The sequence below is a fragment of the Puntigrus tetrazona genome, chromosome 4 (assembly GCF_018831695.1).
Source record: "Puntigrus tetrazona isolate hp1 chromosome 4, ASM1883169v1, whole genome shotgun sequence".
Taxonomy (NCBI): Eukaryota; Metazoa; Chordata; class Actinopteri; order Cypriniformes; family Cyprinidae; genus Puntigrus; species Puntigrus tetrazona.
Genome location: NC_056702.1, coordinates 5,453,565 through 5,477,452, shown reverse-complemented (window position 1 = coordinate 5,477,452; position 23,888 = coordinate 5,453,565). Strand labels below are relative to the sequence as shown.

At 38.4% G+C, this 23,888-nt stretch overlaps 1 protein-coding gene across 2 annotated transcripts; it reads left to right on the top strand.

The window, feature by feature from the left end:
* Positions 1-1,270: 1,270 nt before the first annotated feature.
* Positions 1,271-23,281, top strand: net1 (neuroepithelial cell transforming 1). 2 transcript variants are annotated; one of them, XM_043237090.1, is made up of 11 exons: positions 1,271-1,495; positions 7,362-7,428; positions 11,512-11,574; positions 19,093-19,368; positions 19,849-19,911; positions 20,093-20,189; positions 20,289-20,365; positions 20,453-20,710; positions 20,807-20,977; positions 21,260-21,446; positions 21,549-23,281. In XM_043237090.1, the coding sequence occupies exons 1-11, from the start codon at positions 1,374-1,376 to the stop codon at positions 21,986-21,988; spliced, it is 1,821 nt and encodes a 606-aa protein (XP_043093025.1). In that variant the 5' UTR covers positions 1,271-1,373; the 3' UTR covers positions 21,989-23,281. The 2 variants fall into 2 exon arrangements, with proteins under 2 accessions (XP_043093025.1, XP_043093026.1); XM_043237091.1 differs by lacking the exons at positions 1,271-1,495; positions 7,362-7,428; positions 11,512-11,574 and adding an exon at positions 16,232-16,535.
* Positions 23,282-23,888: the final 607 nt, after the last annotated feature.

Below are 23,888 nucleotides of genomic sequence, written 5' to 3'. Positions count from 1 at the left end.
TATATATATTTGTATAGTTAATGCCGAAAAATGGCAATATAAATTGTTAAATGTTTATAATTTCTTAATATTCTTATGCCATTAGTCACATTTAGCAGTGATAATTATAGTTTATAGTAATAGTTCAGAAATGTTACTTATTAACACTAGCAATTATTGACCAGGACTGCACTATTAAATGCAAAGTATCTTTTTTCTGATGTCTCATGAAACGGTTGAAACGGTATATGTGCAAAGCCTGGTATTTAGTTAAATTTATATTTGCTTCATTTTTTAATGATTATTGTGTGGTTTATAATAAATTGTAAAAATGTAACTCCCAACGGACTAGATTTTGTTTGTACATTTGTTTGTGTTGTGTTTGTGAGTTTTAATAATAAGTAATAATAAGCAGGTATTTTACAAAAAAAAAAACAACAAAGAAAAGAAAAGGGGGAGGTACTGCCTTGCAGTAACAAAAAGTTTATTCTTTGGGAATTGTCAAGCTATTCTTTGTGTATTTACAATGCTAGAAATGCCTTTCTAATGAGAAACCATACAGAATAGGCATCATTAGTTTGCAGTAAACTAAACGTTTTCAACTATAATGAGGTCTGGACTATTGTGTGAGACAAGTTTGCCTTTAAACAGAAAGTTCAAAACCAACTGCTCCTCGTATCTGACCTTACACACACTACAGCACATCATCCTTTACTTGTCCATCGACACAGACTCAATTAGGCAGATTTGTCCAGTTCAGTCTACACATCAACCTTACTATATATGTACTACATATTTTAGAAATGAAAGCTAAAAGTCAAATGTGTTAATGAAAAAATGCTTAAATATACTTCAGTATGTTTTTATCTTCATTATAAATATCGAACAGATATTGAGAAAAAATAAATAAATATATATATATATATATTTTACACACACACACACACACACATTTAATATATAATTTATATATTATATTTATTATTAAATTATTATTTTTCTTTAGCTGCTTACATCTGTTTTCTGATGCAGTTAGCGATCGTTTGGCCTATTGCTTAGTTTCATTAAATGCCAGAAAGTAAAGATTGTTACTGTTAAATACACCGAACTAAAAGAGCTGAATGAAAAAAAAATTTTTCTGTTATTCCACACAAATACGTTGCACGAGACGGCGCATGCGCGGAAGTGTTACGTCGTTAGTCGCCGTCAACAGATCCCCCACCTGCTCTCTTCTGATTGGCTGCGATTTCAGATTTCCGCCATATTCAAAATCCGTCTTATCCGTTGAATATCGCAAACCTCCCCCTTCAATTCACCCCCAAAATCACTAATTTTAACTGTACCCGGTTTTTATAAACGGTATACAGTAGCGCGGTCCAGGTCCATATTTTCAAATGGAGGAAACCGACGGATCTCCAGCGCCGATGGCGGAGCCGGCGAACGAAAGACCGCGGAGGAACAAGAGAAAGTCGTCGGTGGTGGATGTCGACGCGTCCCCAGAGCGCAATTTCAAACGGTCAGAAATATAATATCGCGCACTGTGTTGTTGGTGGTGGTCTTTATTATTAGTAGTATTTTTCCAATGCTCGCACTATCGTGGTCCCCCTTTGCCAAACGCCTCTCTTTGCCATTTTGCGAATTGCATTTTGATTCGGTAATAAAACCGTATTAGACGATTGCATGTAAACGGTTTTATCTATGTATTGTATACCAGAACTAATAAGAGATTCTATAAAATGCCGCTAAATGGGTGAGTATAATTGTATGAGACTGCTGTGTTTTCAAAAGTGAGAAAAACTTCCGCAATATGTCGCCTAATGAAAACCAGCCAGCAGGAGAGAATGTGTATTACAGTGGTGCTTTATTCCACCGCACGATGGCGCTAACGCCTTATTAAAAATAGGAGAACCGTACAAGCCGCAACATTGAAAATGCTCAGCTCAAGGCTCCGACTCTCCTGTTTTAAATATACACTCGGCGATTTTTTTTTTTTTTCCTCTCTGAAGAGTTTTACACAAACATGGCAGTGTTTTAAATCGGCATTATCTCAATCAGCTGTGCAGTGCAACTGCTTGACAACAATTAATATTTTCAACATTTTTACAAAATAGATTAAAAAACAACAACAACCAACTTAAAGAGTTATATAGTGACTTGACAATATATGATAAACATGCTGTAAGCATCTTTATTTTGATTTTTAATTTCATTCAGGCTGTCAGATCTTGGTTTATAGCCATTTTACCACTAATAAACAACACAGACATCTGATAATGTGTCCAGGGTACCACATATAAATAGACCTTGCCAAATATATACAAGATCTCTCACATAAACCCTGAGAAAGAAGCCAGAGAGCATCGAATGCGCTTTTATCACAGGCTGAAATACCAACAGTTTATTTTGGCAAGGGTTTGGTTTTCTTTCTCTCATGCCAAACCTTCTGCCTGATTGGAACACCAGGAAATGTGACCCCATTTGCCTCTTATACAATCGGAAAACAACAAAAATGGCATGGAAACTCTAATTTTGAGTTTTATGGAAAATATTAGAGCTACATGATGCAAAGTCATTGCTATGTGGACACTATGAGATGCTAAATGTTTTTAGTGTGTTGCCATGCAGTTGCCAGGGTGGTTATTTGGGTGTTACGAGGCATGTGCTCGGTGGCCGACGTCATAGAAACTGGACCGCAGCTAAGACTTTCAGGAAGGAAAGGCCTAACTGTATAACACATTCTTACCCAAGCATCACACATCGTGAAAGCAGCAGTGTGACAATGACGACACCCTGTAAATACTAAATAGACTAATCTTATCGAATGTTCATAAAGAGGCATTCAAAAACAGAGTTACCTTGTATTTTATATCTTTCAAGGTTTTATAATAAGAGTAATAGTGATAATAGTGGTTAGTGATGTAATGAAGTCACTCTAATGTAAGTTAATAGGAATTGTTTCACCATCTTTATTGTCCAGTCATCACTTAAATGTAATTACGTCTCTTTACAAGAAGCCACATGATTTTTTCCCCTCCTTTTTATCCACAGCATAAAAAGCGCAAGGTATTATTAAGGGTTTTCAGTTGTGAATTTGGCGATCATTTTGAAATCATCTGATGATTACAAAAATGTTACATTTAAGAAAATTATGGTCCAGCATTATAACTCCTACTCGATTTATTATTTTCGTTATAAATCTATATTGTGTTTTGGTCACGCTTAAGGTTTCTCGTTCTTAATAAACCATTAATTATACGTTTTGCCTCAAACTTGTAATTTGTGGTGCTTATTAATAGAATTAGGGATGCAGAATATGGTCAAGCAGAATATATAAGTAGTAATAAACAGTCAATATGTTTTTAATAGGCGTGCTAATAAGCAATTAGTCAATATGTGAGAATTGATACCTATAGTAAAGTGTTACCATTTTTATATTTTCAGTTTGCTTTTGCAGTTTGGATTTCAGTTGATTTGGTTGTGAAGAGTCAATATATATATTAAAGTTAATATTTGTAGCAAAAATATTTTTAAATTATAGTAAAGTCCTGTTTACACTGTAACAATAATAATAATAATAATAATAAAGAATAGCAGTGTAAACTCGATAGCTAAAGCAATAAAGTTGGAATTTTTTTTGCAGGTGATAAATGATAAAAAACTACAGCCAATCAGAATACATCTTGCACTAAAGTGCTTGGCATTTAAAGTGACAGATGACAAAACTGCAGCACGAAGTTATAATAAATACAGTGTTATCATGCCTTAGTGTGGGCGCTAATCTAATCATATTTATAGTTATAGTTCTTGGTGTGAATGGGCCTTAACATACTTTATATGACAATGAATTCTCTTCTGTGAATAACTCACCATATGTTATGACATAGTGTTATAGAAAAGCAAAATAGATTTAAAAGTCTTGTTTTCGGCCTTGTTTTTTCCAGTAATCCCCAAAGATTTAGTCGACAATAACCCATTTCATTTAATACGCACTGAAAAACCAGATATCGTTAAGATAAGAGCACAACGTCACTGCTTTGCTCACAGCAGGATGTCGTAGGTGTTTAAGGCAACGGTTATCCAGTTTCAGATTGCCCATTCTCTGCCGTTTTGACACTCAAGCCCTTTACATGGCCTTCTACAGGTTCGTTATATATGATGTCTCATATTTGACAGTGGAGACCACAACAAAGGCAGCTTTTGAAGCCGTTGTGGAGTGATCTGGATGAGTAAGTGACATATCATTCCTCCAAGGCCTCTCCTTTGTTTGCTACGTAAAGCATGGTGAAACCAAACCTACTTAGCTTAACCCGAGTCCCCTTCAGTGTTTTCCCACCTTAACGTTAGCGGGATTGCGTTTTCAGTGACAGAAATTTTTTTTTTAACAAAATATCGATTTGTGTGGTGCATCGCGACAACTTAGGACGTCGAAATTCAGAATAAAGTACACGGCAAGTGCAACTGCGTTTATATGAATTTCCACACATCCGCTCATGAGCAGCGTAACAATGACGTCAGCCTGCGAATACAAAATAGCATCTTACATGTTGCCACACTCGTATGGGATCAGCTGACACTCGAAGGTGGTAACGGTAGTGATGTAATGTGTGGAGTTCTCAGAACTGGAGAGACTTCATTTTTGGCGTATTTGTGCAGTCTGTTTCTTTGCCTGGGAGAGAATCTGATGTGTTTGTGTTAATGTAACCATCACGAGGCGTGTGTGCTATTTAGACCATATTTGTCTAGCGTTTCAAACAACACCTCAGCATTCCAGACATGTTTTGGATACAATACACTTACAGGATCCCTGAAGCTCCTAAACGGCACATTTTGGATGTCTCTCTTATCTGATACACCTGTTTCAGGCACTGGAGTCTTTGATATTGAGCTGATGAGGTGAATCGGGTGTGTTTGATTACGGAGAGCAAGCTGAGGGCCTCCTTGGAACAGGCTTGGGAAACGCTGCTGTTGGCATTTTTTTTTACGCAATATGGCTACAGGTCATGGGTGTGCTTTTATTCTGCCCTCAGGGTCATTACCAGAACCATTTGACATTTCTCCCTTTTAATAAACAATTGGTAATTCAGTATTCAGTCTGCTAAAAAATATAATTTGAAATGTTTTTTAACCAGGCTGTTTTGGGCCACCATTGACTTCCGTATTAGGAAAAACAGGTCAATAGTGACCCAAAACAGTCTGGTTACAAACTTTTTTCAAAATATTTGCGTTTCGGGCAGAACAAAGATATTCGTACAGGTTTTGGAGCTACTCGAGGGTGAGAAAATGATCACATTTTTGGGTGAACTATTCCTTTAAGTACATATTATGTATTGGCCCAGTCGCAGCCAAGACTTTTTCCCATTTAAATTAAATATGCTGTCTGCTTGTCATGACTGTGGTCTATTTATTAGCAGGGCAGCATGGAATGGAGGACACTCCATCATGGTATTGGCAGCGTCATTTGACCTACATATTTAGTTCCCTGTTGTCTTTAGCAGTCGAGACCACCCACAGTAGAAAAGTCTTTTCCTAGTGGACACTGATATAGATTCGGTGCTCTGTTAACATGCTTGTTCTCTGGTCAGATAATACCACAACCAGGATCATATGGCTTCTTAATATTCTGCTCATATCACCGCATTTCTTAAATTGCATTATGCACAAACTACCTGTCCCACATACACTATCAGAGATAAAACGATACTAAAACACACCTCAATTGAATGAGTCACATTTAAACTGGTCTTTCTGTGAAAACCAGCTTCTCGCGTACCACAAAAACAATCCCTGTTGTATTGTTGAACTGTAATTGCCTATTTTTTCATATACATACACCATTTTACTGCATTCAAGCGACTGTATAATAAACATACAGGTAATGGAAAGAGATAGAGATTGGGGATGCCTGCAGAAACCACATCAGACAGAATAAGAGAAATTAGACCAAACATTCACATGCCTACACCCAAGGTAGATGGCAACCAGAGAATGTGTCTTCATTTTGTTTTCCATTGTTTTAGTGATGATTCATTGTGGTGTGAAATTCACCCACATTTGTTAAAGACTTTTCATATAAAACACATCTGTTATTATAAATGGAATCTGTCAGACCTTGAATCATCCTCATGCGTTGAAAACAACTTTCACCGCTAATTAACTTACTCTTAAATCTTAGCAATTAAAACAAAAGCATTCTGAAAAAATGACTAAAGTATTCTTTGTCTTATCAGTTAAAAAAAAAATTACATTGTCATTGTATTTACACTTTTTTTGTTCTAAAGTTTGAAATCAGTGTTTTTTTTTTTAAGAAAGTAATTTTGTTCGCACATTAAATTGATGAACAGTGATGGTAAAGACGTATAAATAATATAAATAATAAGAAAACTTTCTTGAGCACCAAATGAGCATATTAGAATAATTTCATGTGACTCTAAAGACTGTAATGATGCTGAAAATTCAGCAGAGAAAAAAAGATACATTATTGTTAAAATAATTTTTGTGTTATTTATCAAATTAGTAAAAACCTAGTAAGCATAAGATACTTTCCAAATACATAAAATCTTTCGATCAGTGGTGTATTACTTTGGCAAGTATGGTATTGCTGTATATTGTTAAAAATATTTTTCACTTGATTACATCAGTGAACATGAGTGATTTGTGAGTCAGAAATATTTTCTTTAGAATATTGCTGACATGCACTTCAGTACCACATGATTCCATATATGATGATTTAATCATAGTTCTGTAGATTAGCTGATAATAAATGTGAGAATGCTTTTGAGGGCTCTGTATTAAAGTTTTGGCAGGGCTGTCCCATTATCGTGGCTGAAAAAAGAAACGGCTCTTCTCAAAAAGGAACCCTGGGTATCTTTGCAAACATGACCTCGCTGAGACAGTTGTCACCAGTCTCCAAATAAGGGCCCAGCCAACAATGAGGGGCAGTGCATTTGTGAGTAAAAGAGGACCTGATGGATAGAGACTGAAGGAAAGGGCACGTGGCTGAAAGCTGCAAAAACGGTCTTGGTGTGAGTTAGAGAGATCAGGGCTAAGTGACGCTCTCTCTGTATCGGTTCTGCAGACCATGATGCAGTATCACAGGAGACAGAGCTACACCAGGCTTGGTGTGTGGTACGTACAGGATGCGTCTTTACATTTATGGGCTTTTCTTGTGGGCACACTGACATTATTGGGTTATGGACATACTAATGGCTCTACAAGGTTTGGCTGCACAGTCTTTGCATTACTGCACAACCAGAGGTCTGGATCTGGTTGGATGCTTTGTTTTTGTCTGCTTTTCTGTGTAAAGAGGAAATTCAATGTTTTATTTCAAATGGCTTTAGATGTATAATTGTTTTGAGAATCTTATCTTGTTTTTCTTGCTGTAGGCCATCATTGAGACGAGGAAGTTCCTTTACTTTCCTGACACCTGGACCCCAGTGGGACTTCACACTGGTGAGTTGCTTACGACATCCATATGGCTCAAGTTCAATTCTCTCAAGCATACAAAGCACCCAGTAATTCTGTTCCAAGCCATCTACTGTCAATACAGACATCTAACTACTTGGGTAGCATCAAAAGTGTCGTTGAATATGTGATGTAAAGCACAGTCATATCAGGATATACTGTATATCATAACATACATAGATACACTGTTTGGAGGAAGATATTGGGCAGCATGTAAGAACTTAAAATGCTAAAAAAAAAATAAAATAAAATAACTTTATTGGGCTATTTATCAATACAATTAACTACTATGTAGGCTTTTCTTGATTTGTCTACAGTCCTAGATTTCTTTTGTTAAATGGGTCATATGATGTTGCTAAAAAGAACATTATTTTGTGTATTTGGTGTAATGCAATGTGTTTGTGGTTTAAGTTTCAGAAAACACATTATTTTCCACATACTGTACATTTATTATAAGTTAATCGTTCTCAAAACGAGATGTGCTCTAACTGGCTGAATACCTCAAGGTTGGTGGAGGTGTACAAATCTTTTTTTTAAAGAATCTCTCTTTGGTTTTAAGATTTTAGTTTTTTAAAACTTTCATATGACTCCTTTTAATAATAAGGTTTTTTGCGGTGTGTTTCTAACTGTATTACAATTGTTAATGTAAGGAAATTAGAAATGATTGTTCTATTCACTTTCACATTACTGATAACTTGCATTATATTGCAGGCATAAAGCGGGACCAAATTTTAATAAAAAAAAAAAACATTGACATACAACAGGTGACCTTTTGTATTTTAAATGACGTAAAGGCCGTAGCCCCATTAATGGTGCTTTGCTACGGTTCACCGGTTTTCCATGCCTCAGGAACTTTAATACTACATACATAAGGTCATTTTTGTTAAACCTTCCATCCAATTCACGCAAGTCCACAAGTGTACTTTCCCCTTGCCCTTAACAAAAGTTTTGGCAGATATAGTGTTCCACTCAACCATCAAGTTGTCGCCAACTGATGACATCTCAATCCTCTCATGGCATCGCGTGACTCTGGTTCAAGCTGATGCAAAAATTGCCACTGATAAATTCCCAAGCGTCTCTCTCTCTCCCCAAATTTCCACCAAACTATATCCAAAGTCCTCATTCCCACTGAATCAGTTAAGCAGTAAATGCAAACTAGTTTGTGATTGAAAACAGAATAGAGCCCGATTAGAGCATTCCAAAGTTTATGAAGGCCAAGCGAAACACAATCCATCTCTCATCTGTAGGAAAACTGGGGGGTGGAAAGACGGGAAAGAAGACGGACCGCTTTATCTCGTGCCAAAGTGTTCCTTTGATATGTAATTTTTTTTTTTTCATGAATACACACACATTAGCTCATCTAGTGGGCACATGGGCCTCATTAGGCTTCCAGCTCGAGCTCCATTATCTCACCTTCAAAACCCTGCCGAGGTGAAAGAGTATTCCTCCCTTCTTATGCCTTCTGAAACATAAAAGCATAGAATCTTTGTCTTTAATGTGGAAGTAGTTCTTCTGGTTAGGCCGTCTGCATGGCCGCAGGGTGAATGAGGTGGTGCAACAACAGATGGATTATGCAGGAAGCGGCCTGCAGACCTCTGTGATACTGGCGGATTTCTATTTGACAGCTTGTTGTGTCAACATGTGAGGATGGTTTGGGGGAAAAAAAAAATCTAAATCTCACACATGCTCATATGTCTAGTTTTATTATGTTCCAATTTGCAAATTTCTGTTGCATAATTTAAAGGGCGAGTTCAATTAAGTGGTAAGACATTTCACTATGCTAAGGCAGTTCTTATGAACATTATACGTTGGGTTGGCATTTACATAATGTGTTGTTTTTCTTTAGCTTATGGATTACTGTTACAATGTGAGTCAGACCAATTGCAGAAGACACAGGAAGCAGTTTGAGACAACTGAACGTTATACTTTCATTTTGTATATAAAAGATGTGCCCTCAAGTGTTTTTTGGGGGGTTTTTTTGACATGACATGCCTAAATTGCTTCACTGGTTCTACTGAAGGCATTGCTTTGGGATGAAATTACCTGAACAATAGTAGATTGAGGAGAAACCTGTTTGAATTATAGAACTGGAAAAAACAGTAAGATATCCTTTTTCACATTTAAAACAACTTCAGGCTGTCTTTTTCTTTAACCAACTACCACAAATCGACTGTTGAAATCCAGTCAGCCTAATAGAAGTCCCATTCTACTTTTTTCCCCTAATTGAATATCCAGTTTTACTTGGAAAATGTCACATTTCAGAAGTTAAAAGGGTTGCGAACACCATTTTTATGTTTTCCATTTCATTTTTTGCTTTTTAGACTTTTCCTCATTGATTGGTAATCAGTGTTCTCTCTCTAACAGATGGGCTTCGTGCATATCGGTTTTATCCAGATGTGTCAAAAATCACGATATGCAAACCATATGTCTTGGCCATCGTGCACAAACTCTTCATCCTAGCTCTTACTGACCCCTGCAATAGAGTGTCCCAAAAACGTGACTTTGATTGAGCTTGTTTGAAATAATCTCATGTTTTCTATGCCAGCAGCTGTTTGCTCTCATAAATTCTTTGCTGCAATATCCATTTATGGTTTGTCCACCAGGAACATGCAGTTTGGAGCCAGAATACATGGCTTGTCTATCATTTTGACCTTTTTCATTTGAAGCTCTGTTTTATTTCTTTTTACTGTGAAGATTTAGTTTTATCCCGTTGAGTTTGTGTGTGTGTGTGTATATATATATATACACACACACACACACACTACCAATATCGGTGCCACTTGTAACCATACAGACTATTAGCTTTTCTCCATTTTCAGATAACAAAAGCAGTCGATTATCTGCGTTATCTATTAAAACGTTCAAAATCAAACCTGTGATTCACTCATTAGCTCAGCTTCTGATTGGCCAGCAATCATTACTGGTCAACTAAAACCCACCAATCAGGGCCTTGATTAATTCTCCCTGTGGTCTGTGAATAGGGATTTGCTAAATAATAGCTTGTCATTTATTGTTTTAGTGTGTTTGCAAAGTTGTTCGCCATCAATGGGGCTGATGTTAAATTAGCTTAATCTACTCAGTGCTTCATTGAAACTCGAGGTGAGCTGGCTATAGGGTGTTTGGTTTTGATCACATGACTTTACAAATGCTTTCACACTATAAGAAAACAAAGAGCTCATCAAGACATTACTTCTGTTAGTGGAAGCAGCATGGAGAATAGGGGCTTTTCAATTGATACTGGTCTCATAAACAAAAACTTTAATTGACTTACAAACTAGCCCTGTTTGGTAAGTGTTGAATATAAAGATGTAATGTAGATTATGGGCACATTTGAGTTAAAAGTACCGCCCATTTTTCAATATGGAGCCTCACTTTGGAAGAAAAGTCAAGATTTACTAACATTCAAAAACCTCCTACTTGTGGGTTTAATAATGATATTTTGTCTATTGCTTCTATACATACATGCATAAGTAATATTGAATAAAATACAATTGTTTCATTAGAATGCAAAAAATAAAAAAGTGCATATCCATGTGAGTTAAGTTATATGGAGGGACCGTTGTCTTCTTGGGAGGTTCATTAAGCTATAACTTGGCCACCAACTAAACTGTCTTTAAATGGCGTGTGTTGAACAGTTTTGTAAAGTGGTTTTGGGAAATGTCCAGTAAAAAGAACATAGGCCAGTTACAGAGACCCTGAGGGCTCTCTGTGGCTACTATAACCCCTTCACACCCTACACACACTCCACAGGTACAATTTTCACTAGCCAGATGTCACACCAGCCCCCGACTCGCACACACAGGTGCTAAAAGGCCTCAGGGATAATGATGTCCTTCCTGAGTCTTACTGGACCTCCTTAGGAGCCTTTGTAACCTGTAATAATACCAACTTTCAACATGGCACTTTGCATATTCGTCAGGAAACTGAAGGAAAAGTGTGGAGAAGTTGACAAAAGAATGTGCTTGCTTGATACCTCTTTCAAAGTTTTTACAGTTTTTCTAAGTGTCCCCTTTTAGTTTAGATTTGTATCGTGTTTCAGATTCTTAAGGATTCTTCTGTCTTTTTTTGCAGAAACGCAAGCGCAGAGAGAAGGATGACGCGGACGCAGTCAGTCTATGCAGCTTTGACTTTAAGGTAAGAAAACTAGCAGAACAACATTGGGCAGATTTGGCACAACTGATTTATCAAAATACACAAATCAAGAGGTCTTGCTTTTTGAATTATTCCCTGAAGTCAGTCTGCCCACAACATGCTTCAAAACAACATCAAAGTCTCATTATAACAACATCAAGAAAGAAAAAAAAGAGCCCCCCTCTGAAATACTTGTCAGAAAAATCAAAGCCTTTTAGCACAAGAATCCTAGATGAAATCACTTGTTTGTGGCAGAAATCAAAGCCTTTTAACCATAAACTGAAGGAATTTAATCTTGGAAAATCTTTCCACTGATAATCCAAAAAGTCATTTCTCCCTACACTTTCCATGTCAGTAATTATCCTCATTTCAGCAAGGGCTTCATTAAGATGCTCTGCTGTGTAAACTAACAAGTTGTGTATTTTGACTCTACACTGATCTTGACTCCTCTGGTTTATTTTTGTACTTTTCTCCTTCTGAAAGAGAACTATTGACTTTTTAAATACACCTCCATAGCAACTCAAATGTTTTTAAGCACACCCAGATCTTCTGTACTTTGACAGACAGTAGAACAATATAACTGAGATGACTTTCATCAAGCTTGCTCCTACAAGATGAGAGAGCTGTGATTCACCAGAGCCTACATGCCTTAAGGAATGGAAAAAAAGCTGGTGAAGATTGCACAAAAACATTTCATAACAAAAAGGCCAACATTGGCAAACATACTCTTTTTACTATAGTATTGCTAAAGTAGGAGATTATAAATCATAGATGGATCATCTTTAAAATGTTTTGATCACTTGTTCGTTTTGACCCAGGGTATTCTAGAGTGAAACTTGTTTCAAAAAAAAGTTCCCAAATCTTTTCTAGCACACCTTTGAGAATGCATATTGGGGGGGAGGTGGGGGTCTTGCAGACACCCTTTTTATTTCCCTCTGCACTCCCCTCCGGGCCTTTTCCTGATTAATTTACATTGTCATCCTGAGACGGTCAAATTGAGATTTGCTGAATGCGTACTCTGCTTAATGCAACTGTTGAATTTGCACAATCTAACTAAGTGTCATAATGTTTAGTAATGTTTCTTTAAATGATCACAGTTAAAGGTCTTACTCTGACTAATTCAACTTGCGTTGCTTAAAGACTGATCTGATTCAGATCAGATTGCAATTGTACCGTTTATGTCTGTGAGAACGAGAAGGAAAGAGTCTATACATGTGTGGGATGCGTCCTGACTCTGTTGTGTGTCTGGATGGAGGGGTGTGTTATTGCTTAGCTCCTCTGTTTGGAGTTACTTAATTGGAGTTAAATATACTTGAGCTCAGGATGTGAGATTTTGACCTGCTTATCTGTAGATAGAGTTTTGGTGGCACACACAAATAATAGTAAAAAGCAAATTATGATTCCACACATTTATCAAACCCACTGTAATAGTAAAATGAATGTTAATTTGCCACGTTTTACTGCAAGTCATATTATTACTTAACAGAAGTTTAGTTATATCTGTTTTGGTTTCAGCTTCTTTATTAATAAGAGGATGTTGCAAATAACTATAAGGAACTAGGATAGATTGTTACAGAGACAATTTGCCTTAAAACGAAAAACCAGCATTTTATTCTAAACCTGTATGATTTTTCTTCTGTGGAACATGTGTGGAGATGTAGATGCATGCAACTAATGTAATCTAGCTTCAGAAAGGATGTAAACAACATAAGTGTCATGTGATTTTTCTGCTATATTCAGGAGTCAACAACTTTTTTTTAAAAAGGTCTTATTTTTTTCTCCACTGAAGAAACTCATACAGGTTGGAATGTCATGGCAAGGAATATTTACATTTTGTAAGCATCATGGAGGATCGTATCATAGAATGAAAAAAGGAGATAAGAACCCAAACAGATGAATGAAGGGGGTGTGGGACTTGAAGTAGATGGACATTGATAGTAATTCCAGAGAAAGAGTTGGTGTTGCTGTATACTTACACATTTAGACGTCACACACCTACAGTATTCCCAGTACAGGCTTGTCTTGTAACCACACCTTCGTTCAGTAGATGCAATTTCCTTTAACACTGATAAGAAACCAAAGGTTTTCAAAAACTCAGAAGAGGTTTTATCGTAAGACATTCATTAATAGTAAGTCTTTACATGTGTGTGTGTGCAAATATGTACACACACAAAAACACACACACACACACGTAAAGACTTACTATTAAAGAATTTTATATATAAAATTCTTTAATAGTAAGTCTTTACATGTGTGTGTGTTTGTGTGTGTACATATTTGCACACACATACGTAAAGACTTACTATAAAGAATATATATATATATATATATATGCATCTTGAAAGATCCAGCCACAAAAAAATATAATTGGAAATTCCATCAGTCACCTGAACTGCAGTGCCATTGAGTTATGCACCAGGGGGCAGTACTACAATCCACTGCACAGGTTTATCAGATCGTAGCAAGTTAGCTCACATTTTCCCGGCAAGCTTGCACACAGCCCGCATGAAGTGAGTCACTTCTGTGTGCTAGTGTTCAGCACTAAAGTAGGAGTTCTGTGTTTGTTCTTCACACCCAGATGTCCAGCTGTCATGTGTGTCGAGGTGTTAGCCCGCAGGGGGTGCAGGCTCAGCCAAGCTCTCATGCAGTACCACTACCACACCTCTCTTCAAAACACAACAAGAACCGTATGAAAGTGTCTCCCCTTGGGATGATTAATGAACCCTGTTATTGATTTCACCCACACAATCTTTTTAGCCACGCACATACACACCATTATGTGCTGAGTAGTCACATGATTAAAGCCATTAACTACTTCTAAATTGGTTATAATCTGATAAAACTAATATCTGATATACTGATGGTATTATTAAACTCATTCTTTAGTTTAATAATTTTATATTTATTCATTAGAAAATACTTTTATCCAAAGCAACTTTTAGGAACAATTCTTTTTTTTATGAGGGAATAAGATGTTAGTGTTAGCAATACAAAGTTTTAAGCATTGTCCAAGATAGTACAGTGTAAATAAAAATGTTAATTATTTGTATATTTAAGTTGCTTATAATATAAGCAAACGTTATATATATATATATATATATATATATATATATATATATATATATATATATATATATATATGGTAATTTCAACTGTTTAGTAATTGACCTATGTAGTCATCTAATTTATGGTGTGCTACTGCTCTTTCAGTTTCTTCATTTCTAAGCAGATGTTACAAATGTTGTTCTGAGGAACTGAGAAGGATTTTTAAAGGAATAGCTTAGATTAAAATAAAGACCTTGTCGCTTTCCTCTTCCTCATGTTTCAAAACTATAATGATACATGGTTTTCAGTACATTTACTATTGAATTAGCTGAACATACACACATATACATATATATATATATATATACATATATATATATATAAAATCTCACACACACAGAGACTATAAAGAAAATAGACTGATTAGTTGTAAAAATAGGCAGTGTAGTGTTTTGAATAATAGAATAACATAATGTGTAAACTGAACGCAACCTCATTAGCAAATAACCCTGCTTCCGTTTGACCCATCCATTGAGCAGTGGAAGGTGTCCTGATCCAAAAACACTAATGCATGTCCTGTTTCACACGCTTGTATTGACACAGGAGGGTGAGCTTAGAGTCTGCACATCATTCATCTCCATTTGCCTAGCACGCATCCCAACGCTTTTCACACTTTTTAACACAAATCTCTGTTAAAACGCACCATCACATGCTCGTCCATTTGCACAGCTGAAGTTAATACCTTTGCTGACAGTGTGGGAAGGTAGCAGTAAAAGATTTGGGTCTGTAGTGAAGCATAGTGCTAGTGGATTTTTGGTCTCCCAAACGTAAAGGTGAATGGCTGTGCGGTTTTGTGTATGCTGAGAAAAATAGAACGAGAAAAGCAGCTTTTGTTAAGCAGGATTTGTGTATGGCGTGGTCAGGGTCAGTTTCTGGTTCGGACCAGTGAAACTTTTTGACTTCTCAGACCTCACCACACACCTCCAATACACAGACTGCCACCAGTGCACTGTGTGCGTGGAACTTCAGTCATGATTGATATTGTAATTGATCATCACCCCCCTTGCCTGCTGATGAGTGGGTGATAACGACCCAGTTCTTCATTAGGCAGATCTCAAAGCAAATATGCCTGTACTTTACACCCTTCATGCAACTGAAAGACATACATAAACCAATCCACATTGCAAACAGAAACACTTTCACTCACCACAGAGCTAGACTGTTTTACTCTTTAACTTTGACTGCAAACTGAAAATATGAGAACATTTGTGGTCTATGATTCAAAATGACTTTAATGAGGCTTTAAATGCAAGTTTAAGACAGAAAATGGCTTTATAAAAATGAAAACGATTATTTAAAACTTTAGCAAATGTTTATAAGCCCTTCTGCTTTGTGGACCATGAAACGTATTGCTAATACATTTCTGATTCTGTAATATCTAGTAGACTAAATCTTTGTTGATATGAGGTATGAGATAATCAGGTTTTCTCAGACTTTGTCTCTTTAGTTTTTTTTTTTTTACATATCCCCTCCTCCGTCCTCTTGCCATTGGTTAGTTTAGATTTTGACCCCGCCCCTTTCAAAATGCTCTGTATATGAGCACTCCCTACCTCTCATGTCCCTAGAACAAAGTTAGAGATTGTTAGAGTACACACCGAGAGTGTGTTTAGAAGTTAGAAAGCTCCGCTCAGGCGGACAATCAGAGGATAGGGGGAAGGTGAGGTTTTCAGACCCCTTATGTTACATCACGTATTTATTTAAGAATCACTTGTGGATTACTGCCGACCTTGGAAATAAGAGAAAACAACCAGTGGATTTTATTGAAAGAAATGGTGGCTTACGATGAACCCTGTGTGGTACCTATCAAACGGACTTTACAGAAGATAGACTACCAGAACCAGACTTACAAAGAACTAGAGGTGAGACTCAAAGACGATTAATCACACATTCTGTACAGTTTCTTTTGCTTCATTATAAAAATGTTTGAGTTCCTTTACTTTCTTTATCAGTATAAGTTAGAACCTTGCCCTGTTATCTGGTATACACACACTTGCCTTTAGAGGAGTAAAAACCACAGGTGTGTTTCTTAAGGGTGTGAGACTTTAATGAATGATCATCAAATCAACAAGGCTAAAGGTCTTCACAGCTATAGTGAGAGTTACTGGTTTAAATTTTAACTATTAAATTCTCAGTTTGTCATTGTGGCTAAATGTGCCTATACAGGAAGTATACAGCTAAGTATATTAATGGTTTGAGGAATCCCTCCAGGCTTTTTTGAAGGTGTGAGAGCATGCAGAGATGAAGAACATTCCAGCTGTCTGAAAGCAATCACAACCCATAGCCCAGGTGTGCTTGAGCCCTGCTCTGAGTATTTAAAATGCATTTAGAACCCAGAATGGCTTATCTCACTTTTCAGTAGGCTGAATTTGCGGTTTCAATTTGGATTTGGAAGTGGCCACATACGGTTTAGTTGTCGGGAAAGCTAAAGCAGAAGTAGCAAATTATGAATGAATCAGGAGATTTTTAGGAAGTTGTGGCACAAGGCTGAGGGACATTAAGGTTCCCTCAATTTTATAAAATCACAAATTATTGTTTGTTGCCAGGTAATAATTTTTATGGCAAAATACCATAGATTTGTCTTTTTTTTATTTACATCTAGTAATTTTTTTTAGCATGAAAAAAAATTACTTGGTTTTCCTTTACTTTTGGGGCTTATTCCCTACGTAACATTTAGCCAACTTCTAGTGACATTTTTGTCCCCAATGTATAGCTAAGCAAACACACTCACGCATTACTTAAAAGCAGTAGTCTAAACACTGGTTCCTGTGGGGGAGGCTTCCCGCTGCTAAGTTCTCCCAATGCGACTCTCCCAGGGGGTCCCTAAGAGTCAGCACAGCCAGAAATAGCCACACTATCAGTCTGCCTGCCTACATGTTTTTTTTCACTAGATAATCTAGAATTAAAAAAAAAAAAAGTTTTACTGCAGGGATTCCCTAAAGAGCAGAAAGAGGCAGCAGCAATACACTGCGTTTATTTGCTTAGAGCCGGTGATGGCTTAAACAGGTACTGCTGTTCATTTAAATTCAGTTTTGAGCTAGACTGCTTCCTCTGTGGTTAGTCTCCCCAGCATCTTGTGTTTTTGGCCACCGGTGGAGAAGGTTCAGTTGTGGTCTATATGTTTACTTGCATTATGTGTTACAGCAGAGGAAGGGCAGACAGGAGAATCTGGGTGGCCAAGTCCAATTGGGCTTGGGCCACAGTTGCAGTTCCTGCTAAAATAAAGTCATAGATCTGCTCGGCAGCTGTCTCCACTGGTCGGAGGAATGGTTCCTTGGTTTTACTTTGCCAAGATGAGAACAACACATCCTTTTTTTTTTTGAGATACATTCAGCAGCTGGACAACCATTGAGCACTGGAGAATCAATTGAAATGTGCATTTTTAAAAAGTGCAAGCACATTGTGCTTTTTGTTCTCGTTGTTTGACGGACGCAAACACTTTTTTGACGACAAAGCTCATATTGTTCCAGGAATGGTAGGAGAATTTTGCAGTCAGATCTCTAGAGTGTAGGATCAATGTCTCAGATCTCCCTTGCTTTGATTCCCCCCCCTTCTCAGGTCTGTTGAAGTTGGCTGGAGGCCCAGTCATTATGGATATAGGGTTGGAGTGTGTTCACCTCCCCCTCTTCCAGGGGGTTCAGGTGTGCCTGTCTCTCTCACGCAAAGGCTAAAGGGCCTGCCTCAACACGAAGCCATAAACAGCTCTTAATGGAGGAAAGTAGGGAGAGGAGCAGAGTAGAAGGGAGTAGAGTGCACCCTGTTTAAAGTCCTGGGTCAAATCTGTAACTCCCTCTGGTGGTCCATCTGACCCACATAAGTATACACAACCAACAACTCAAACTTCTCCTTGAGAGAGCAAATTTGTTAAGTGAACAACCATCCTGATCAGGGGGGTCTGTTTGCTATAGTTAGGCTATGATGTTGAGTGTGTGTGGGACAGCTGACTGAGGTCTCCTACATTCCAGTCATGCCTCTTGAACCCTGAGTCTCCAGGGTTGCAGTCAGAGAGGGGTCTTTTTATATATATATATATATATATATATATATATATATATATATATATATATATATATATATATATATATATATATATAATAAATTTTATTTTTATACGAGTTCAATCTCACGTGACTGGCATAACAGCTGCTGCCTCCAGAGGCTGAAGCTTCCGCCTAGCTGTCTGTTGCCCAGGAAACGCCAATCACCCTGACCCCCATTTGACCCCTTCACACCCGCAACAGTGTATCCAGTGACTCATACGATAGCCTCTGTTTATGTGAGGCAGCAACTTGTGCTCCATTCTTGATTCTTTAGCCTTCTCATGTTGGTAGTTGTGCAGTTAATGAAGCACTAAGGAATCTGGTGTGGTCCGTAGTGGGTGATTGTTTTAACATTTATTTCCAACCTTGTGTTTCATAGGAACCCTGTACTAAGCGTGTGCGGCCTCTTGGCCGAGTGACCTCGCTGGCGAACCTCATCTCTCCCGTGAAGAATGGGGCCGTCCGACGCTTCGGCCAGACCCTCCAGGCCTCATTTCGGGGTGATGGGCGGTCCCCGGGCGTGCCCCAACAAAAACCCTGCAGTAAGGCCGCAGCTCCCACACCACCCAAGCGACGAAACAGCACGCTCTGGTCCGAGACCCTGGACGTCCATCAGAAAGGAACCTTTTCCACCAAAGAGATTAAGAGACAAGAGGTGAGTACAGTCAAAACTATGGAATCCAGACAGAAACCTAGACTATTAAATCCACTTTCAGTCCCCCTGCCAGACGCTACTGAATCAGGCCTGTGTGACTTATTAAACCCAAAGGGCCTGGGGCTTGGAAAGCTCCCCGTTCCTTCTCTCGCTCTTTTTTTCTTTTTTTTTTTGCCTTACTCTCTCTTTCTTGGTCTGGCTGTGTTTTTTTGGCATGTGTTCTTGGCACACAGTGGAATGAAGCTGAGAGAGTCCGGCTGCATTCTGGCGTCTCAGAGTCAGACGGACAGTGCTAACATAGACTGCACAAAGCCTCCATCTCTCATTCACAACTAGACTTAGTAATCAGACATTACAGCAAACTGTGAGCCCCTTAAATATTTCCCACCAAAGGGAGGAAACAGACATATGTAGGGGACTTGACTAAAAATCCCCAAAGGTTTTCTTGGTTATGTGACTGTTCTTTTTCTGTCCCTCCAGGCTATTTTTGAGCTGTCTCGAGGAGAACAGGACCTGATTGAAGATCTGAAATTAGCCCGAAAGGTTTGTCCATTTCAAATTTTTTTTGTTGGAACATTCAAAGCAAACAGACCGAATAAGTTCTTGGCTTTGCTTACAGAGTCAGATACATTGGCTTGCTTTCTTCCTCCATTTATAGCCAAAAATGTCTCTGTAAAATTAGAAGCTGCTATTATTTACTCATTTTCTCATTTTGTGTGTCCAGGCGTACCATGACCCAATGCTTAAACTTTCTATCATGTCTGAAGAGGAGTTGACAGCCATCTTTGGAGACTTGGATGCGTATATTCCTCTTCATGAAGGTAAATATTGTACCCAACTTATTTTAGTGTATATGATATGCAGTGTATATTTTAGCACTTCTTGTTGTATACATATACACTTTATCTTTACCCAATCAGATCTTCTCGCTGATTTGGCGAAGGCTACAGGCCCAGATGGCACAGTGGGACAGATCGGCAAGATTGTTGTGGACTGGGTATGTATCTATCTCTTGATTTTCTTTTTTATTATTGTAAAAGGCATGCTAACATAGTCTTAAACAATTGGTCACTTTCCTCCACAGCTGCCAAGGTTAAACGCGTACAGGGCATATTGCAGTAACCAGCTGGCTGCCAAGGCCTTGCTTGACCAGAAGAAACAGGACCCAAGAGTTCAGGACTTTCTACAGCGCTGCCTTGAGTCACCTTTCAGCAGAAAACTAGACTTGTGGAGCTTCTTAGACATCCCTCGTTCACGATTGGTCAAATACCCCCTTCTTCTGAAAGAGATTTTAAGACACACACCACCAGACCACCCAGACACAGCAAGTCTTGAGCAGGCAGTAAGTACAGACACAAATCTTCCAACTGTAGGTTTTAAAATGGATTCATTTTAGGTGACATTTGATACTAATGCTGCCTTTGTTCTTTGTTTCCAGATAAGCATCATTCAGGCTGTTTTGGCTGACATAAACATGAAGAAAGGGGAGTCTGAGTGTCAGTACTATATCGATAAGCTGGAATATTTGGATGACAGACAGAAAGACCCTCGCATAGAGCAGTGCAAGAGCCTGCTTTGCCATGGGGAACTTCGCAACAAAAGTGGCACGGTTAGTTTTTGTCTTCAATACAAACACACCCATAACAGCCCAAACTGCTGGGGGCAAATCAGTTGTCTCTTATTCGCTGGAAATAAAAACATTCAAGCCACCATATTCCAAATAAGGCCATTAGAGGGAAGGAACTGGCTCCCTTTGTCTCTCAAAGCCATGACACAATGACAAGGGAATCTTTGAGAGCGCCAGGAGAGAAAATTGTTAATACTTGCAAATCAGTTCAAACAACACGTCAATAACCAGATCTCTTTTTCTCCCCCTTTGCCCTCTTTTTAGAAGTTGCACGTGTTTCTCTTCACGGAGGTTCTGGTCCTGACCCGGCCTGTTATGCGGAATGACCGGCATTGTTTCCAGGTGTACCGCCAGCCGATCCCAGTGCAGGACCTTGTTTTGGAAGACCTGCAGGATGGAGACGTCCGCATGGGTGGCTCATTCCGAGGGGCCTTTAGTAATGCTGATAAAGGTAAGATTGACCACGCTCAAATGTCAAGCTGATCACACATTTTCCTTTTGTAATTTCTTGTTTCCTTTTGCTCATTGGAATATCTTTTTCCCCCTACTTTAGCCAAGAACATCTTTCGAGTACGCTTCCAGGACACATCTCAGGGTCAGTCCCACACACTGCAGGTCAATGACATCTTCCACAAGCAACAGTGGCTCAACTGCCTCCGCACTGCCATGTCGACCCAGAAAGATTCGTCACTCCCTGAAAGTGAATCCTTGACCACCCCTGCCAGTACCGACGTTTGCACCAAACGACGCTCGTCTTCCGTCTCTGCTATCATCCATATGGAAGAGACGGATGAGAACTGTCCACGGGCCGCAGCCTCCGCCCCTTCGTCCCCCAGCTCCGAGGAGCCCCCCAGCCCCACACCCTCCGCAACCTCCACCCTCTCCTCGTCCTCTTCATCATCTTCAATTTCCGCCCCCTCCCTGCCCCGCAAATCCAAAAAGGACAAGCGTTCAATCTGCTCGTTGGGCAAGAGAAAGGAGACCATGGTGTAGAGACTAAGCTATCCCAGGGTACACATGGAATGACACTGTGTGGAGGACTTGTATTTATGTGTGTGTATGGACTGTGTGTTTCTACAGCAGTGTTTTTGTTACTGTCCACAATGGCAGCTATTATTACCAAATCCCTCCCCCCCAAAACCCTCCCAGGTCCACGTGGGCCACACCAGTACCAGAAAGACAGTATTTGTGAGGCGACTGTGTGGATCTCAAGGGACTGAAGTTGAAGACATCCCGCACATTTTAAATCACAGCGTTGATTTGTGTGAAAGCGCAAGATCACACATCTAGTCTTGTTTACTGTTAGTTTGGTCATATTTTTGTTTTATTTTATTAATATAGATTTTTTTTGTAATTAAAGTTTTACTTTTTTAAAACTTCAATAAGATATTTACTGTAGCTCTTTTTTGTTTTTATTAAAAGCACTGTGTTTAGCTTTTAGAAGGGAAGAATACCCACTGAGGAAAAAAAAAAAAAAGATAAAATATCCTAAGCAATGAATACTTTGTAAAAGTCTGATTCATAGCTCTACTGGAAGGCAAGTCTTACAAGTACATTCCCATTAAATATTAGGTTTTGTCAGCTCCATTTTATATTTAAATCAGAAAATAACTTATCAAGACAAGAAAATCGTAGAAATGTGATTTCAAACTGTCCAAAATGTAAAATTTGCCATTTTGTTAATGCAAAAATCAAACCTGAGCCAAAAGTTTTACCAAAATGATGGATGAATATTTCAATGTAGCATCTTGCATGGAGCTTTACTTGTTGAGTCCTGCCTGTATTATCATGAGGGCCCAGTGCATGTACATGCTTGTCAAAGCAGAAAGTTGTTGTTGTAGATACGGACTGTCAATTAGAAGAAAAGGTGAATGTTGAATGAGGGCTTGAGAAATGTTGATGTGAGATTTAGAAGGAAATTTTGGAAAAGAGTTGGATACGACTAGATGGACTTGATGATTGACGCTACTTGATATTAGCAACCGTTCATGGACATTGGTTTGCTGTTATTTATATTTTCGTAGTGTCTTCATGAAGGAGGAAGGTTTGATACACTGGTTTAAAAGCCAGGATGTTTTGAGAAGGAACATGAAAGTATGTTTAGGAGAATGAACTGTTTAAAGAAGGTTAATGTATGTTATGACCACTTCAAAATGTCTGTAAAGGTTTGTAAATGAGAAAGGATGTACATTATTGGAAGGACTGTGGTGGCCTGTATGTACAGTATGTGGTGTAAAAATCAACTATTAAAAGAACAATAAAGGTCTGTGTAAGATTTGCATCTGACAACAGAGTTCTTCTTTCTTCTGCTGCTCTACACTACAACATAAATCCAGTTTTCCAAAGGCATGTGAGACATTACAAAACCTACATGTATAACATGCCGATGCGATTATGAGAGAGCTATCTTGAAATTGTTTCCATAAATTCCAGGCACTCAAACATACAGACACGAATTCATCCATACTCAGGTTAATTGTCCAACTGCTTCAGTGTTTTTCTCCACTGGCAATTAATCACTTAAAAGCTCTTTAAACAAATCCCCGAATGTGGGCAACATGCCCAAATCATCTTCCATTTTTAGCATTTGGATGATTTTCATACTCTGAATCTGTGTCTTATCCAGTTCCACTGCCCTAAACCCCCTCTCCATTTCACCTAAAACTTGGCAGCAGCATAAAGTAAGTAAGTCTGTATTAAACAAATACCTTCATTTATCTCCGTGAACCCCCATCACTGATGGTATTTGCCTCTGGTAATCTCTTTAGTGGGAGGCCCAAAACAAATGAGCTGTCAGGAGTCACTTAGCACGTCCTCTGACGCGCTTTGGAGTCTGGATTCAAATAACACACGATCGCTGTGTTTGTCTGACGGTCAATCAGTGAACGCTGAC

Excerpts from the sequence above, each read along its gene's own strand:
- net1 (XM_043237090.1), top strand. The coding sequence starts at position 1,374 with ATGGAGGAAACCGACGGATCTCCAGCGCCGATGGCGGAGCCGGCGAAC. Across the intron at positions 19,912-20,092 it reads ATCTGAAATTAGCCCGAAAG|GCGTACCATGACCCAATGCT; the intron begins GTTTGTCCATTT and ends TTGTGTGTCCAG. Across the intron at positions 21,447-21,548 it reads CTTTAGTAATGCTGATAAAG|CCAAGAACATCTTTCGAGTA; the intron begins GTAAGATTGACC and ends CCCCTACTTTAG.